Below are 17,934 nucleotides of genomic sequence, written 5' to 3'. Positions count from 1 at the left end.
AGGTCTATGCCATGAACAGTATTTCTTAGTTTGTACAAAAAGCCTAGTAGCTTTCACAGTTACTTCCTTGAATGCATCCCATTTTCTGTTGGTAATATCATCAATTGTTCCCACTGAATAGAATTTAAAATGTCTGAGAGCACTGTAGCCACCTTTACAAAGGCAAAGGCCCTTCCCTTTGCCCTTGACAGTAGTTACATCTTTAAGTAAATCCCACATCAATAAACTGATTGCTGCCACCTAGTGGTTCTTTTATCTGTAGATTCTTAATGGATGGAGATTAACTGCTGATAATCAGATCAAGAATATTCCCTTCTCTCACTATCTCTCTAACAGGCTGGTGTATAAAACAGTCACCCAATAAATCCATAAAAGTCTTGCTACTGAGGGAGTGACAAACCCAGAAGTGAAAATCCCCTGCTAGAGGACAATTTCATTTATTGGTCTACTCTGCTTGTCTGTACAGCTGTTCATTATACTCATTACAAGCATTACATCTATAACACATGCCTACTTTCATTTTTGTTTTCCCTTTGATATTATCACACCAAACTGATTCAACGTTGCAATGGCCATTCTATCAACTAGTTACATTGCCTTAGATTCTATGTGCTTCTTAACTAATAGCATAACTTCTTCCCTCCCCTCCTGTCCTGTCTGTCCTTTCTGTTATGTTATGTTATTTGGTTTTTAGGAGCATTAGCAACTAAGGCCATATTGCTCCGGGATATGCGGTGGTCATTCTCTGACCTTTTCGCATCCTCTGTATTTGGTGGTGACGGGCTCGAACCCCAGTCTAATCAAGAAGCATGTGCTACTCACTGCTACTCCTTCCCACCTGGCTACGGAGGCGCCCACTTTCTTTCTGTGGTTGACTGGTTTTTCAGCTAAGATTTTAATTACTTATTTTGTAAATATTGTATATTTTACTCTCTGCTTATGCAGTGTAATTTGTTAATATGTTTACTGCTATGTTTCATATCGGTAAATTTTAGGATAAATACTTATGTATTTAAGATAAATAATAAATATATAAGTATTTATTATTTATCTTAATTTATTCTTTTAAGTGGCTATCTAATAGCCACTTGTACATTACCTATGTTCTTTCCTTGAGACTTTTCTTTCTCCCCTTGTCGGTGCAGGTTGGGCTTCCTTCCCGGCTAGAGGAATCTTTCTTTCAAAATTACAAGCCTTCAGGCTTCAAAATTTTACCTCTTCAAGCTCTCTCGCTTGTTAGATTTTCCAACTAGTGTTTTACTCTTTCCTATTTCTTCTTTTTCCTGAGAGAGTGTTTTGCTCTCTTCTTCTACTTTCTTTTCTCCCACTTTCTCCTCCCCATTCCTTATTTAATATAACCGGGATTCCACTTGTTGGAACCCCACTTAGTGTAATTTAGATAATTCCTGGAGTGCCTCTACGTGGCTAGGGACAGGAGTCGGGACGCAGGTAGCTTGCTCCCTGCCTCCCGGCTGCTATGACTCCAGGGCCGGCAAACAACAACAACCATCACAACACACACATATACTTACACACACACACTTGCCGGCTATAAATAATCTATAGATGCTACAGCAGTATATAGGGGTAACCCTGGAGGCCGCAATCAATACAAGAATACCTTGTCCCTTGTCCTTTCTGTGAACACTATTCAGTGTTCAAATTCTGCATCCCTTATGACTCAGTGATACTATGTGTCTGATATCTCCACAATGTCTGCATTTGACAACTTAATTCAGTACTTCAAATTCATGAAATTTATTTCTTATGCTCTTGGCATTAGTGTATATGCATGTTTTTATTCTTACTAACTCTAATACAGCCCATGTATTTGCTTGTTCCATGAGGACACCCAACAGGTTCCCTCAAAATCTGACATCCTGCTTTCCAAGTTGCTGCATGTTCCAATAGAAGCAGTGCAAGAATCCCTTACACCTCTGCCAGTAGCTGCTTTATTTCAAATATTCTTGCACCCCTTCTATTTAAGTGTATCCAATCCCTGTTAAAACAGTCTCTCCTGTTAACAAACACAGATCGAGCAAGAAAAATTTTACCCTAGATGTTTTGCACAGTCTCTCTAAGGCCAAACTGATTCACATGGCTCTCATTACTCCCTCAAACAGTGTCCGGGAGAATTGCAGACACTTACAGTTTCAATCCAACTCAAAACTTTTTCCCAACATTACCCTGTACTTGTCGAGTTAATTCTCAGGTCTCCTACTCTTAATTTTATTAGTACCAACATGTATAACAATACCACCTTTTGTGCCCTTAAATGATGACAGCCACTCAACAACATCAACTTTTTCCCCAAGCAGATATATCCTGGTCCTATTCCAACTATCTTTTTCACAAAGCATATTTCCCATGTAAAGATGTTCATCAGAATGTGCAATGTGCTGAACTCTGCCAAAGATAGGGAATGCAACAGCAGATGATCTTACCAGGTTCCACTCCTGTCAGTTAAAAACAAGCAGTGTAGGTACAGTGAGCAGGAACAGTAACACTAGCAGCAGTAGAAAAATATCACCTTGTCCTAATTGTTCCATGCTCACAGCAAGATCAGGGTATGGCAACAGCATGAATCAATGGACCAATCATTCCTTTCATCAACACTACAACCTGGTGGCGGTAGTTTGATAGTATGAGAAGAGTTTCATGACAAGGTTTAGGCCTAAATGGTAATCAAATGAACTAACGAGACTCGTGACAGAGAAGAAAAATGCATGGGATGCATATAAATTATCAAGCGACTCAGAAGCCTATGGCAGATATAAGCTAGTCTGTAATCAGGTCACAAAGGAGGTTAGGCAGGCGAAGGCAGATTACGAGAAATCTTTGGCAAAGGATGCTATGAAAAACAACAAGGATTTCTTTACTTATATAAACTCTAAAAGGAAGGGGATGAATCTGATTGGTCCACTTTATATCGATGGTTTGACCGTTGATGATCCTGCTCAGATAGCAAACAAACTGAATGAGTATTTTGCTTCTACATTCACACATGAGGAGTTATTAAGGTTTGAAAATGGCAGAAGGTTATCAAATTGAAGCAGGGTGCTTAATGATTTTTTAATAACTGAGAGCAAAGTGGAGGAGAAATTGTTCAAGTTAAACATAACAAAGGCATCTGGGGGTGGATGGGATCTATCCAGTTATATTAAGGAGGCGGAAAAGCAACTAAGCAAACCCTTAGCCATAATTATGAGAGCATCCTTGGACTCAGAGGAGGTCCCCACAGACTGGAGACATGCAAATGTATCCCCAATTCACAAAGGGGGATAGAAGGATGACACGAGTAATTAGAGACCAGTTAGTTTAACTTCTGTTCCAGGTAAAATAATGGAGTCACTGGCTAAAGATGCATTGCAGGATCATCTAGACAAGACTGCAGCAATAATTCAGACACAGCATGGGTTTGTTAAGGGAAAGTCTTATCTGACAAATTTGATAGGATATTATGATGTGTTTACAAACTGGAGGCAAAAAATAATTTTGATATCATATATTTGGATTTCAGGAAAGCTTTTGACACTGTTGTGCATGGAAGACTATTGTACAAATTGGAGCAGAATGGTATTAAGGGTAAGTTGCTACAATTGAGTAGGAGCAGACAGAGGGTGGTAATCAATGGGTGCTGCTCTTCGTGGACTAATGTTATTAGTGGAGTCCCACAGGGTTCGGTGTTGGGTCCACTGTTGTTTTGTATACTTATCAATGATATTGATGAAGGTATATCAGGCTTAGTGTCGAAGTTTGCAGATGATACAAAGGTTGACAGGGTTGTTAAAGACAGTAATGGCAGTGTGCTACTGCAACAGGATATAGAAAATTTGGGCAGATGGGCTAAGAAGTGGCAACTGAAGTTTAACCTTGACAAATGCAAAATACTGCATATGGGTAGAAGTAACCCCAGAGAAACGTACCAACTGCGTGGTACTACACTTAAGGTGGTAGAAAATGAAAAAGACCTGGGAGTAATTGTGCAGTCAGATATGAAGTTTACTGAGCAATGCAGGTAGGCTGCCAGGGCAGGTCATGGAGTTTTCTCAATGATATATAGGAATTTTGCTAGCAGGGAAAAGTAGGTGATTGTCCCTTTGTATAAGGCAATGGTCAGGCCACGCCTTGAGTACTGCGTACAGGTCTGGAGGCCTCATTTTAGGAAGGATGTAGATTTGCTTGAGCATGTACAGAGAAGGGCAACAAGATTGGCGAGGGGAAAAAAGGGATCCTCTTACCAAGAGAGGCTTAAGTTCAGCAAATTGCAGTGGCTGTAGACTAGGCACCTGCACAGTGATCTGATTGAGGTGTATAAGGCCTTGAATGGGTTGAGCATGCTGAATTCTGATGGGATTCTTCCACTTGTTCAGATTACAAACCTAAGGGGGGCATAAATTCAAATTAAGAAAAGACAGATGTAGAATAGATATACAGAAATTTGCCTTTAGTCAGCGGGTGGTTAATTGCTGGAACAAACTTCCATCTGTCGTTATGGAAGTTGATAGGTTAAATAAATTTAAGGAGGAACTGGACAGGCATTTGGAGCGAATGGTGTGATTTTTTTTTTTTTTTTTTGGCTGATGCTGCATAAGCTCATACACTTGCTTTCTTGCATCACTTGTCACTACTACTACTACTACAAATTGGAGCAGTGTGGCATTAGAGGTAAATTGCTCTTATGGATAAAGGGATGGTTGAGTGGGAGAAGACAGAGAGTGGTAATCAATGGACACTGCTCTTCGTGGACTAATGTTATTAGTGGAGTCCCTCAGGGTACAGTGTTGGGTCCATTGTTGTTTTCTGTATTTATAAATGATACTGATGATAGTATATCAGGCATAATGTCCAAGTTTGCAGACAATACAAAAGTTGGCAGGATTGTTAATGACACTAATGACAGTACACTGCTGCAACAGGATCTAGAAAAGTTGATCAGATGGGCTGAGAGGTGGCAAATGAAGTTTAACATTGACAAATGTAAAGTACTACATATGGGAAGCAGTAATCCCAGAGTAACATATCAACTCTGTGGTACCACACTGACAGTGGTAAAGAATGAAAAGGACCTGGAGGTAATTGTGCAGGCAGATATGAAGTTTTCTGAGCAGTGCAGACGGTCTGCAAGAGTAGCTCATGGTGTCTTGTCAATGATATACAGGAATTTTTCTAGCAGGAATAAGGAGGTGATTATCCCCTTGTATAAGGCAATGGTCAGGCCACACCTTGAGTACTGTATACAGGTCTGGAGGCCTCATTTTAAGAAGGATGTAGAGCTTTTGGAACAAGTAAATAGAAGGGCAAGTGGGATTAGTGAATAGAACAAAGGGTTGCTCTTATGAAGAAAGGCTAAGTTTTCCAAATTACAGTGTCTGGAGACTATGAACCTGTGAGGTGATCTGATTGAGGTGTATAAAGCCTTGAATGGTTTGAGCATGCTCAATGCTGATGGGATTCTTCCTCTTGCTCAGAATAATCACCTGAGAGGGCATATCAAATTGAGGAAAGACGGTTGTAGGATAGATGTGCGGAAATTTGCCTTTAGCCAGCGGGTGGTTGATTGCTGGAACAAACTTTCATCTGTTGTTGTAGAAGTTGATAGCTTAAATAGATTCAAGGCAGAACTTGACAAACATTTGGAGAAAGGGGATGGGTAAAATAAGTGGGGTTTTTTTGGCTGATGCTATATAAGCTTGTTTTCTTGCATCATGTGCCCTTGCTAATGCTAATAAGCTGCACCAGTGAAGAAAAAAAAAATAATAATAATCAGAAGAAAATTTTTAAAAAATAATTAATTACTAAGAGAAAAGGAAATGGACAACCTAGCATTAGGGAAATATTCTGCTAATCTTTGAATTTCCCCTAACTGTCAGCCTCTACCACTGATGTAGGTAGCCTGTTCCAGTACTGTAATTTATATCTCGGTGGGTAAAATAAAACCTCATGCAATCCAGTCTAAACATCTCCCCCCCCACCATAACTTGAAATTATGGTCCCTAGTTCTAAAATCATTTATAACCATGAAAATTTCATCCTCATTCATTTTACTTATGCCTCTCGGAGCCTTAAACACCTCAATCAAGTCTCCTCTAAGGTGCATAGTTTCCAAGCTCTGCAACCCACATATTCGAAGTCTTTCCTAATATGGACACCCTTTCGACAATCTCATCAGGTGAGTTACCTGTCTTTGGACCCTTTCAAGAAGAACAATGATTTTCGCCCCTTTCAAGAAGCACAATGTCTTTCTTTAGATACAGTCTTCATACTTGAACACAATATTCCAAGTGTGGTCTAACAATAGCCTTATACAATGGGATTATGATGTCCTTATTTCTATTTCGACAATCTCATCAGGTGAGTTACCTGTCTTTGGGCCCTTTCAAGAAGAACAATGATTTTCGCCCCTTTCAAGAAGTACAATGTCTTTCTTTAGATACAGTCTCCATACTTGAACACAGTATTCCAAGTGTGGTCTAACAATAGCATTATATAATGGGATTATGATGTCCTTATTTCTACTAGCAGTCATTTGATAAATTATTGACAGGACACCATCGGCCTTCCTTGTAACCTATCTACAAATGCTAGGAGAACATCATGTCTGACACCAAAGTCCCTTTCCTTCACTACCGGCTTTGGTTCAACTCCACCAAGTGTATAAGTTATTTTGGGTTTACTGTTCCCCAGGTGCAATACCTTACACTTTGCTGGATTAAAGCATAGCTGCCATTTCTCTGACCATCCCTGAGTCTATCTAGGTCACTTTGAAGAAGTTCTGCTTGGCAGTGGTCATTAACTACTCTACCAATCTTTACATTATCTGCAAAATCAAAAACAACAGTGGTCCTAATACTGATCCTTAGGGAACCCCACTTCTTCTATGAACTCAATCTGAGGAATAACCATTTATCACAACCCTCTGCCTCCTACCCTGAAGCCATCCAGCTATCCATCTAAGGATTTTCCTTGTGATTCCAACCTGTTCCAACTTGTAAAGTAACCACTCATCCGGGAGTGAATCAAATGCTTTGCCGAAATCCAAATAAACAATGTTGAAATTATTCCCTAAATCCAGATTTTGAGTGACCCTGTCAAATTAGCTAACCAGGTTAGTTAAACACGATTGTCCCTTTACAAAACCATGCTGAGTATCCTTCAGAATTCCATTTCTATCTAAATGATCTTGAATTCCACCCTTGATCGTCTCCACGATTTTCCCTACTACTGAAGTTTGACTGACTTGCCAGTAATTTCCCACTTCACTCTTAGAACCACCCTTATGTTTTGGAGATACAATGGCACTTTTCCATTTCAACGGAATCACTCCCGTTCAATGAAGCTCTCATAATAGCCTCCATGGTTCAATGCACTCACTTGCTGCATCCCTTAATATTATAGGGTATATGGCATCAATCTTAGGAGCCTACTGGCCTGTAGGCTCGAAAGTTTTTTCACCAAATAAACATGTAAAATTTCAACATCATTAATTACATTTTTTTCAACTTCACTCCCATAATTTCACATTGACACAAAGGATTTTTCTTCTGTAAATATTGATGCAAAGTAACTGTTGAGTTCATCTGCAACTTCAGCTGGAGTATCTAATACTATCTCATGCCCATTATGTAAGGGTCTGATCTGGTTTCTCCTTCTCTTCTTTGCATTTATATATGTGAAGAATTCCTTATCCCCACTCTCTGCTCTTTTTGCCAGAGATTTCTCATAATCTGCCTTTACCAGCCTAACCTTTTCTGTGGCACTATTACAGATCAATTTGTAGTTGTTATAGGCTTCAGTACTTTTTATTGCTCTGTAACCTTTCCATGCTGTCTTTTTCTGCTCAAGTAAACTGGTAACTTCCTTATTCATCCAACGTGCAATCCTCCTCAAGGAGTATTTTTTTAATGGTATATAAGCATTCAAGGCTTCTGTGATTAATGTTTTAAAGATATACCATAATTCAATTGTATTCACTCTCTGTGAGATATTTCCCCAGTTAATAGAGGCCATGTAATGTCTTGAGCCATTGTAATTTCCTTTCCTGAAATCATAACCTGTTTCTTTGCCTTTAACTACTGCCATCCTCTCTCTTCATCGTCCACCATAGAACCCTGTGAAACTTCCTTCTACTGGTTTCTGTAATGCCAGCCCTAATATGTCATCTGGTTCATGGGTGATGATGAGGTTTATAATATTCCTTTCCCTAGTACTTTCCTTGACATGTTGATTTAAAAATTTTGTCCCCATATGGAGTTTCCTTCCCATTTGCTCCAATCAATTAGAGGCAAATTAAAATCACCCATAATAAGACATTGATGCATACTTGCTCATTCCATTTGCATGTAGAGGCTATCATCATAATCTTCACAATAACTTGGCCTGTAGATTACTCCCACTCTCATTATACCTTTGCTTCCAACTATTTAACACCTTACAGATTCTATACAATCATGCAAAATTAGCAGAGGCATATGATGCAAGAAAGAAAACTTATACAGCATAAGCCCAAAAAAAACCCCCTTCACATTTCACTGATCCATTCATTCCAAATGTTTGTCTAGTTCTGCCTTGAATTTATTTAAGTTATCAACTTCCACAAGAACAGATGGAAGTTTGTTCCAGCAATCCACTACCCATTGGCTAAAGTCATAAACTTCTGCACATCTATTCTACAACTGTCTTTCCTCAGTTTGAATCTATGCTCCCTCAAGTTTGTAATCTGAGCAAGAGGAAAAATCCCATCAGCATTGAACCTGCTCAATCCATTCAAGGCCTTATACAGCTCAATCAGATTGCCTCACAGGTGTCTAACTCCAGAAGCTGTAATTTGCAAAACTTAAGCCTTTCTTCATAAGAGTACCCCTTTGTTCCCAACACCAGTCTTGTTGCCTTTCTCTGTACTCGTTCTAGCAACTATACATCCTTCCTAATATGAGGCCTCCAGACCAGTACGCAGTACTCAAGATGTGGCCTGACCATTGCCTTATACAAGGGGATAATTACCTCCTTATCCCTGCATGAAAAATTCTTGAATATCATTGACAAGACTCCATGACCTACTCTGGCAACCTGTCTGCGCTGCTCAGAAAACTTCATATCTGACTACACAATTACCCCCAGGTTTCTTTCATTCTCTACTACCCTGAGTGTAATGCCACCCAGTTGGCATTACACTCAGGGTAGTACAAATGTACACTCAGTACATTTCTCTGGGGTTACTGCTACCCATATGCAGTACTTTGCATTTGCCAATGTTAAACTTCAGTTGCCACTTCTCAGCCCATCTACCCAACTTTTCGAGATCCTGTTGCAGCAGCATACTGTCATTACTGTTATTAACAACCCTGCCAACCTTTGTATCATTTGCAGACTTTGATATTAAGCTTGATATACCTACATCAATATCATTAATAAATACAAAAAACAACAATGGGCTCAGCACCGAACTCTGGGATAAAAAAAGGTAAACTGCAGCCATTATCAACCCACTGCAGGATGGAAGCCTCCTCAACAATTATGCTGATGGAAATGGACCATAATCTGCCATGCTGGTCCAGTGCAGTTTGGCAGATCAGCCGTATTTAGCAGTCATGGGCTTGAGACCCGGTCTACTAAAAGATCGTGTACTACTGCACTTCCACTCCCCCATAATGTTATTAGTGGAGTACCCCAGGCTATGGAGGTCTGGAGTACTCCACTAATAACATTAGTCCACATAAAACATTGTACATTGATTACCACTCCCTACCATCTCCCACTCAACCATCCCTTTATCCATTGCAACAATTGCCCTTAATGCCATCCGCTCCAATTTGTACAGTAGTCTTCCATGTGAAACAGTATCAAAAGCTTCCCTGAAATCTAAGTACATGATATCAAAATTAATTTTTTGCATCCAGTTTCTTTGTTACCACATCATAGTATTCAATCAATTTGGTCAGACAAGACTTTCTCTTGAAAAACCCATGCTGTGTCTGAGTTATTACTGCTATCTTGTTTAGATGATCCTGCAATGCTTCTTTAACCAGTGACTCCATTATTTTCCCTGGAACAGAATTCAAACTAACAGGTCTGTAATTACTCTTGTTACCCTTTGTGAATTGGAGATACATTTTCACATCTCCAGTCCGTGGGGACTTCTCCCAAGTCCAAGGATGCTCTCATAATTATGGCTAAGGGTTTACTTACTTCCTTTGCCACCTTCTTTAATATAACTGGATAGATGCCATATACACCAGATGCCTTTCTTATGTTTAACTTCTTATGTTCAACAGTTTCTCCTCCACTTTGCTCTCAGTTATTATAAAATCATTTAACTCCCTGTTAGAATTTGATAAACATCTGGCCATCTCCTCCTTGAATAACTCCTCATTTGTGAATGTAGATGCAAAATACTCATTTAGTTTGGCAGCTATCGGAGAATAATCATTTACAGTCAAACCATTGATATCAAGTGGACTAATCTGATTCATCCCCGTCCTTTTAGAGTTTATATAAGTAAAGAAGTCTTTGCTGTTTTTCTTTGCATTCTTTGCCAAAGATTTTTCATAATCTTCCTTCGCTTGCCTAACCTCCTTTGTGACTTGATTACAGATTAGCTTGTATCTACCATAGGCTTCTGTGTCGCCTGACAATTTATGTGCATCCCATGCATTTTTTTTCTAAGCCACAAGTCTCATTAGTTCATCTGACATCCATTTGGGCCTAAACCTAGAGCAGTATTTCTTAGTTGGAAGTTTAGTAGATTCCAAAAAAAGCCTAGTAGCTTCCAAAATTACTTCATTGAATGCTTCCCATTTAGAAATTGCTGTTGGTAACATCATCCGTTGGTCCCACTGTATAGAACCAAAAAAATCTCTGAGACCACTGTAGTGGCCTTTACAAAAGCAAAATCCCTTTCCTTTACCCCTGATGATAGTTACAACTTTAAGTAAATCCTACATCAATACAACGTGATCACTGGCACCTAGTGGTTCCTTTATCTGTAAATTCTTAATGCATGAATAATCACTGCTGATAATCAGATCAAGAGCGTTACTCCCTCTTGTTGCCTCCCTAACATGCTGCAGCAGAAAACAATCATCCAATAAATCCACAAAAGCCTTCGTAGTGTGAGTGACCAATCCACAAGTTCCAGTCTATATCTGGGAAGTTAAAATTCCCCATTATAAGACACTCTGATTTACTGGCCCACTCTATTTTTTTTGTATAATTGTTCATTGTACTCATTAGGCCTATAAACTTCTACCCTCATTTTTGCTTTCCCAGTGCTTATGTCACACCAAACTGACTCAGCATTTCACTGTTCCCCCACATCAACTGGATGCACTTCCTTAGATTTTATGTGTTTCTTACCTAACAGCATAACCCCCTCCTCCCTTCCTATCCTGTCTATCCTTTCTGTACACATTGTACTCCCTAAATTCCAATTCTGCATCCCTTATATCTGAGTGATACCACGTCTCTGATATTCCAACAATATCTGCTTTGGATGTCTTAACCAGCACTTCAAATTCATTAAATTTATTTACTATACTCCTAGCATTGGTGTACATGCAAGTATACATGCACCTGTTCTTACTCTTAGCTACTCTAACACAGCCCATGTATTTACTTGTTTCATGACTCTCAGCAGTTCCCGAAATCCCTAGCAACTGGCTTTCCAGGCTGCTGCTCATTCCAACAGAAGCAGTGCAAGAATCATTTCCACCTCTGCCTGCGGCTACTGTTTATCTATTAGTCTGTGAATCCCCCCAAGCTAGCAGTTTTCCGACCCACCTAACATTGCCTCGATAACATCAGCAAAATATTCTTGCATTCCTTCTATTTAAGTGTATCCCATCCCTGTAGAAGTCTAAATGTCTGAAATGGCTGAATCCAGGAAAGCTTTCATAGCACTCAGGCTGCTTTTGATAAGAAGCTTACCCTACCTCCCCTTTCTATCTTCCCTATCCTTCCTAAATACATTATACATACCGTACTGAAACTCATCATCCCAAATTGTTTCCGTTGCATCATGTTTCCATAAGCCCTATTATGTCACCGTTACTTGTCCTAACCAGCAGTCTAAACTCAATCATTTTATTGATGACACTTCTGACATTACTGTATAAACATTTAAGACTTAGTGTTCTTGTATAATTAACTACCCTGACACACCCCTTAAAGTTATTTAAGATTGCTTCTCTGAGATTAGCTACTCACTCATTTGAAACATTTCTGCCCTCAGAACATTTTACTAATATGTTCTTTGTGGTAATAAACAAGAACTCTTGAGGTATGTGCAAGCATTACTTTGACCAATATTATCAGGTAAACGCATTTCTATATTACTCTTGTCCCTCCAAACTAGCAGTTTCCCTGATCCTTTAAGGTATTCTCAATAATACTGGCAAAAACTGTTGCACCACCTTTGTTTAAATGTGTCCCATCTCTACAAAACAGATTCCTTCTACCACAAGTGCGGGCCAAGCTGATAGAAATTTCCTCCCAAAAGCCTTGTAGAGTCCTTCAAGTCTTGAGTGAATCCACAAGGCTTTCAGCATATAATCCCTCCTATCGTGCCCGGACAGAATTGCAGACACATTTACATTGTGACTCACGGAATTTCTTCAACGTGGTCCTATATTTGTCTAACAAATCGTCAGATTATGTATGCTTAATGTCATTAGTCCCCCACATGAATAATAATATTCTCTTTACCCCCCTTAAAACTGTAACTGAGTCTACCTCCTCCTCATGCAATGACTTCAATAACTCACAGAGTCCATGTTCCAATGACAGCCTGTTGGTGACATCATTAATAGTTGGACATACCCTGGTTCTAGTCCATTCTATCCTTATTACAAAAAATATTTCCCATTTCCCTGACAATGGAGTCTCCTAATAGAACTAAGTCCTTCTGAACCAAAGTAGTTTGCACTTTGTCATTCTGTTCTGGGGCCTGAATTGGGAGTGCATCACTTGGTAGGTTACTAGAGTTATTCTCGAGGGCAAGCACCAGTTTTTTCAGTGATTTAAATTGTTCTAGCAATGCATAAAATTTTAACTTAATATCAGTACACTTCTTACAACGGTGACAAAGAAAAGAATCTCCAGGTGAGCTAGGATTATCCACTAGGTCAACCTTGGAATACATGCCACAGGTTCTGCAAAGGATAAAATCATGACTCACATGGAAATCGCCATCTGCTATTTCCATATGAGTCATGGTATCCTCTGATGAAGTGTTCAAGGCAGATCTTGTAACAACCATTGTAAAATTTACTAAATATTAATAAAAGAAACTTACAAAAAATTATATTTATAATAGTAAAAAAAAATCAAACTATTACCAGGAAAAAAAAAACATATCTATGGGATGAGATGGGCTGTTCACAGAAGGGATCCAATCTGAGGAAACTGTGGGATGTAACTGAATGTAACAGAGTCTACCACCTCATGCAATGACTTCAACAACTTGCAGAGTCCATGTTCCAATGCCTTGAGGCTGTTCTGAGGACTACAGGAGGTGCTACTTACTATTAGGTCTGTGTAATCAATATAATGTATAATTCAATACATATAACTTATATCTTATTTTCAGTAATGTATAAATATTTGCAAAAGTAACTCACTTGCAAAAGTGTTGTAATAGCAGATGTTACCCTTATTTTGTTTTCAATATCTAGACCACGCAATTTTTCACTGAAAATACATCAAACAAAAGGCAATTTTAATCTCAGAATTTTCACACAGTACTATATATATTTTTTTTTTTTTTTTTTTTTTATGTGAACCCCCAAACACGAGACGTATTAGAACCTATAGTACTTAGTACTATAGGTTCTAATACCTCTCGTTTATTAGGTTAATATGGTTTATTAGTATCAATAACTTAACAAAAGCAAAACTCATCAAAATTTCCATATTAAAAAACACAAAAATTTTAAAATGTTATTTCTTTCCTATTTCTAATAAATAAGTAACTTATAATAACAGCCTCCCATACTTCAATTAGGAATAAACTCATGCTTTGATTTAACTTTAACTTTGCTGAAACAAAAAGGATTAGCAGCTACAGTTAAATTATTAAAACACTGAAAATCTAAATATAAGATACACTGTTTCTATTTTATAATCTGAAAAACACAGGCTATGTTATATTTGCATAATACAATAACCATCTGAAGTGGATAAGATTTTTATGGTGGCAATAATATTAGGGAGTGCATGTTTTCACTGTGGTAATGAGTATGCCTTCTTGCATGGGCTACTATTTTTGTACTTCCAGAACCTGATACCTCAGTTATTTTCTTGGTATCTTTCAATAACACACATTACTTCAACAGCAAACTTTCTTACAGAAACAATTTATTTTCTGAGTTTTGCAGGCACCAGTTTTCAGCAGAAAGTGGTGGCATCTCATCATTGCGTGTAGTGCAATAACCTGAAGCATATTTGATCTGCATGAATGCATAAAAGATAGACATAATGAAGAGCTCAGAACTACTACTCATTCTTTTGTGTTTTTTGAGCTGAAAAGTTTAAGCTGAACAGGAAAACCTATTGTCATAGAACCAACATCATTTCCACAAGTTGCCTTGATACTGTAATATGCCACTTCAAGTCTCCTCTAAGGTGCCTACTTACCAAGCTCTGCTGCCCACATATTTGAAGACATTCCTCATATGGATACCCTTTGCCGATCTCACCAGGTACATTGCCCATGTCTGGGCCCATTCAAGAAGCTGGATGTTTTTTTTTAGGCATGAACTCCACAAATGGAACACTATTCCAAGTGTGGTATTACAAATGCCTTATATAGTGAGATTATGACCTCCTTACCTATACAGGCTATTGTTCAATAAATAATCAGTAGAATATCACGAGTCTTCCTTGCTGACTGTCGGCACTTTCATATCAAACCATATCGTAACTTCCAAATCCCTTTCTTCCTCTACTGTTTTTAGTTCAATCACACCAAGTTTATAAGTTATTTTGGGTTGCTATTCCTCAAGTGTAAGACTGTTTTTTTTTTGCATTAAGACATCAGTGGCACTTTTCTGACCATCCCTGAAGCTAAGTTGTCCTAGCTAAGTTGTCCTGAAGAAGCCCTGCTTGGCATGATCACTAATGACTCTAACAACCTTAATATCATCTTCAAATTTTGATAGCACATCCTATACCCATTAATTGATCATTTAAAAAAATCAAATACAACAGTGGTCCCAGTAACAATGCTCAAGGAAATCCCCTTCTTATGTTAGCCATATCTGAAGAGTAACTATTAATCACAATCTGGCTAATAATTTATATTTTTGGTTATATTGAAACTGTTATTAAAATCGAGGAAGAAATAAATACAATATGAAAGTGTTGAGAGCATACTATGATCAGAGTTTTGTGTTGCTACTTGTTTAATTTATTAAATTTCAATCCTAGAGCTTTAAATATTTGTTGCATTTCAATTTTATTAAAATCTAGAAGGAAATAAGTAAAATATATTACAAAAAAGTTAAGTAAATATTATGTTGAGGTATTGGTATTAATAGTGACAAATGATATGAGAAAGCAAGCTTATATACTGAGATGGCTTTACATTAACAATACTTGCCTAAAAGCTCATGAGGCCACTTTTTGCCTGTAATACAACCAGTACACATCCTGGCATGGACTCCAAAGGTATTGCAGGGTATTCTGCTGTGGTAGTGCTATCCATGCATTGCACGTGGCCAGTAATGCCCACACATTATCATGTAGATGATCACGGCATCAAATGTCCTTTACCTGTACGTCCCAAACAAAAAATAATATTGAAATTGGGTGAGTTGGGCAGTGATGGCAAGGTAGAGAATTTATTGTCATGTTCCTGAAACCAGTTGGCAATCTGCTGGGCTTTTCAGCATGTCTTGTTGATAGACACCGGAGTTGTCTGGATATACTGTCATCATGAAGGGATGTACTTGGTCAATGATGATAGAAAGGTAGGCACTCCCATTGAGCCATTCATTAATGGTGATCAGAGGATCCAGGACATGCCACAGAAACAGTCTCCAAGCCACAGAACCATTGCCTATGGCTCAGAGACAGAACATCAAAGTTCCATGGCTTCATGTTCCTTTCTGCAAATGTGGATACACCCATCAGCATGATAGAGTTGGAAACAGGATTCATCAGACTAGGCAACAGATTTCCATATGTCAGTGGTCGAGTGTTTGTGCTGACATTCCCATTCAAGGTTCAGTTTTCTTGTGTCTTGCAGTGAGCATAAGTACTCATGACAGCCATCAACTATCACAGCCTATATAAGCTAATGTCCAGTGCACAGTCCATGTAGATATTGGTCTTGCTATACCTAGGTTGTATTGAGTGGTTAGCTGGGCCACTACACTGTGTTATGAGACAAGACACACAACACTAACCATGGGCATTGACCACATGTGGCTGTCCTATGCGTGACCTTTGGCTGGTCGTTTCACCCGGTCATGGTTGGCTGTCTTTGAAATACTGGCATCTGCACATAATTTAATCAACCCCATCCTCCCCTCCTAATGTAATCTTGAATCTACCCACACAATTATGATGCTCACAATGATTAGCTGCCAAACAGATGTTATTCCTACAACAGCCAAACCCCTATTCTCTCTCTCTCTGAATATCCTCACCCTCAGGTACAAACTATGATTGGACCCACCTTAACCTAAGTTTTGATTCAAAAAATTTTTAGTTTCAGAGTACATATAGAACATATAAACACACCATCAGCCTCACATACCAGTCTTGGTATGCAAGGCTGATGGTGACATAAGGACAGCATAACAAGAATGTAAATACTCATAGGTATCTACTTAAGTTTAATTTTATTTAATTCTATTAAATATAATATTATTAACTGATTTAAAAATTATTTAAACTGCTAAAATTAATCTTTACCTGATGTTTACTAAAAGCTATCTGTTGACTAACTAAGGATCTATTAGATATATAATTACTAAAGGCTAAATATTAACAAGTAAGAAATTTGTAATCAAATTAACTTTATGTAAATGGAGTCACCATGAATGTGCAAAATGTGAAATGTTTGAAGACCTTTCTAGAATAGGACATGATCTAGCCAAGGAGGATGTGTGTGTGTGTGTGTGTGTGTGTGTGTGTGTGCGTGCTAGGTGCAAAGCTTGTGAAGAAATTAGGTGCCTAATAAATGTCTTTTGATAAGTTCACTATTACACTGTAAATAAAATAAAAAAAAACCTGAACAGCACAAAATGTTAGAAATGGATGCTAATCATCCAAATTAATAGAGATTTGGCAAATTTCAACAATGAGCCTGTTTAGATAAAAATTGGCTACACAGTTTTTTAATGTCTTGCTTGATGTTTGACTAATGAACAACTAATGAAATCAACTTCATCCTCACTAAAAGAAGATATATTGTGAATGATGTTACCGTCCTGAACAAGGTAAATGTTGGAAGCAATCACAGAATGATAAGATGCACACTTGATATAGATGTAAGAAAAGAAAGAAAAAAACTGACTCCAGTAAATAATAAAATGGTCTTTGAGATAACAGAAGAGGAGAAAGAGCAGTATGTACCAGAACTTAAGAACAAGCTTGAGCTTCTGCAGACTGCTCAGGACCAAGATATCGATGAGGAATATTAAAACTTTCTGAAAGTGATAAAGCCCAAGAAACCTATAGGTAAAATGAAATCCAAAGAAGAAAAAATTAGTCAAGAAACACTTGTCATGATGAACCAAAGAAAACAAATAAACTTACAAGGACAAAATTGAGTATGCTGAGTTATGCAAAGCCATTAAAAATATCAGAAATGACATAAGATTTAACACAAGAAAAGTAGAACAAGAATTGAGGACTTAAATTTAAGGACAAAGGACTTAAATCAGCAGTCATGATCAGTAATACAGAAAGATAAATGATACTGAATCTGAA

The 17,934-nt window shown here is 38.1% G+C and overlaps 1 protein-coding gene across 1 annotated transcript in view; it reads right to left on the bottom strand.

Annotated features, from left to right (window-relative positions):
• unc-45 (unc-45 myosin chaperone) overlaps nucleotides 1–17,934 on the bottom strand; it is a 284,174-nt gene that overhangs the window by 181,544 nt on the left and 84,696 nt on the right. The window contains exon 9 of the mRNA XM_090384191.1: nucleotides 13,617–13,686. Coding sequence (XP_090240317.1) covers nucleotides 13,617–13,686 — 70 coding nt within the window. The remainder of the gene's footprint in view (nucleotides 1–13,616; nucleotides 13,687–17,934) is intronic.

The sequence above is a fragment of the Mastigoproctus giganteus genome, chromosome 11 (genome assembly GCF_048544385.1).
Source record: "Mastigoproctus giganteus isolate SK-2022 chromosome 11, ASM4854438v1, whole genome shotgun sequence".
Classification (NCBI taxonomy): Eukaryota; Metazoa; Arthropoda; class Arachnida; order Uropygi; family Thelyphonidae; genus Mastigoproctus; species Mastigoproctus giganteus.
This window is presented reverse-complemented; position numbering and strand designations above follow the sequence as displayed.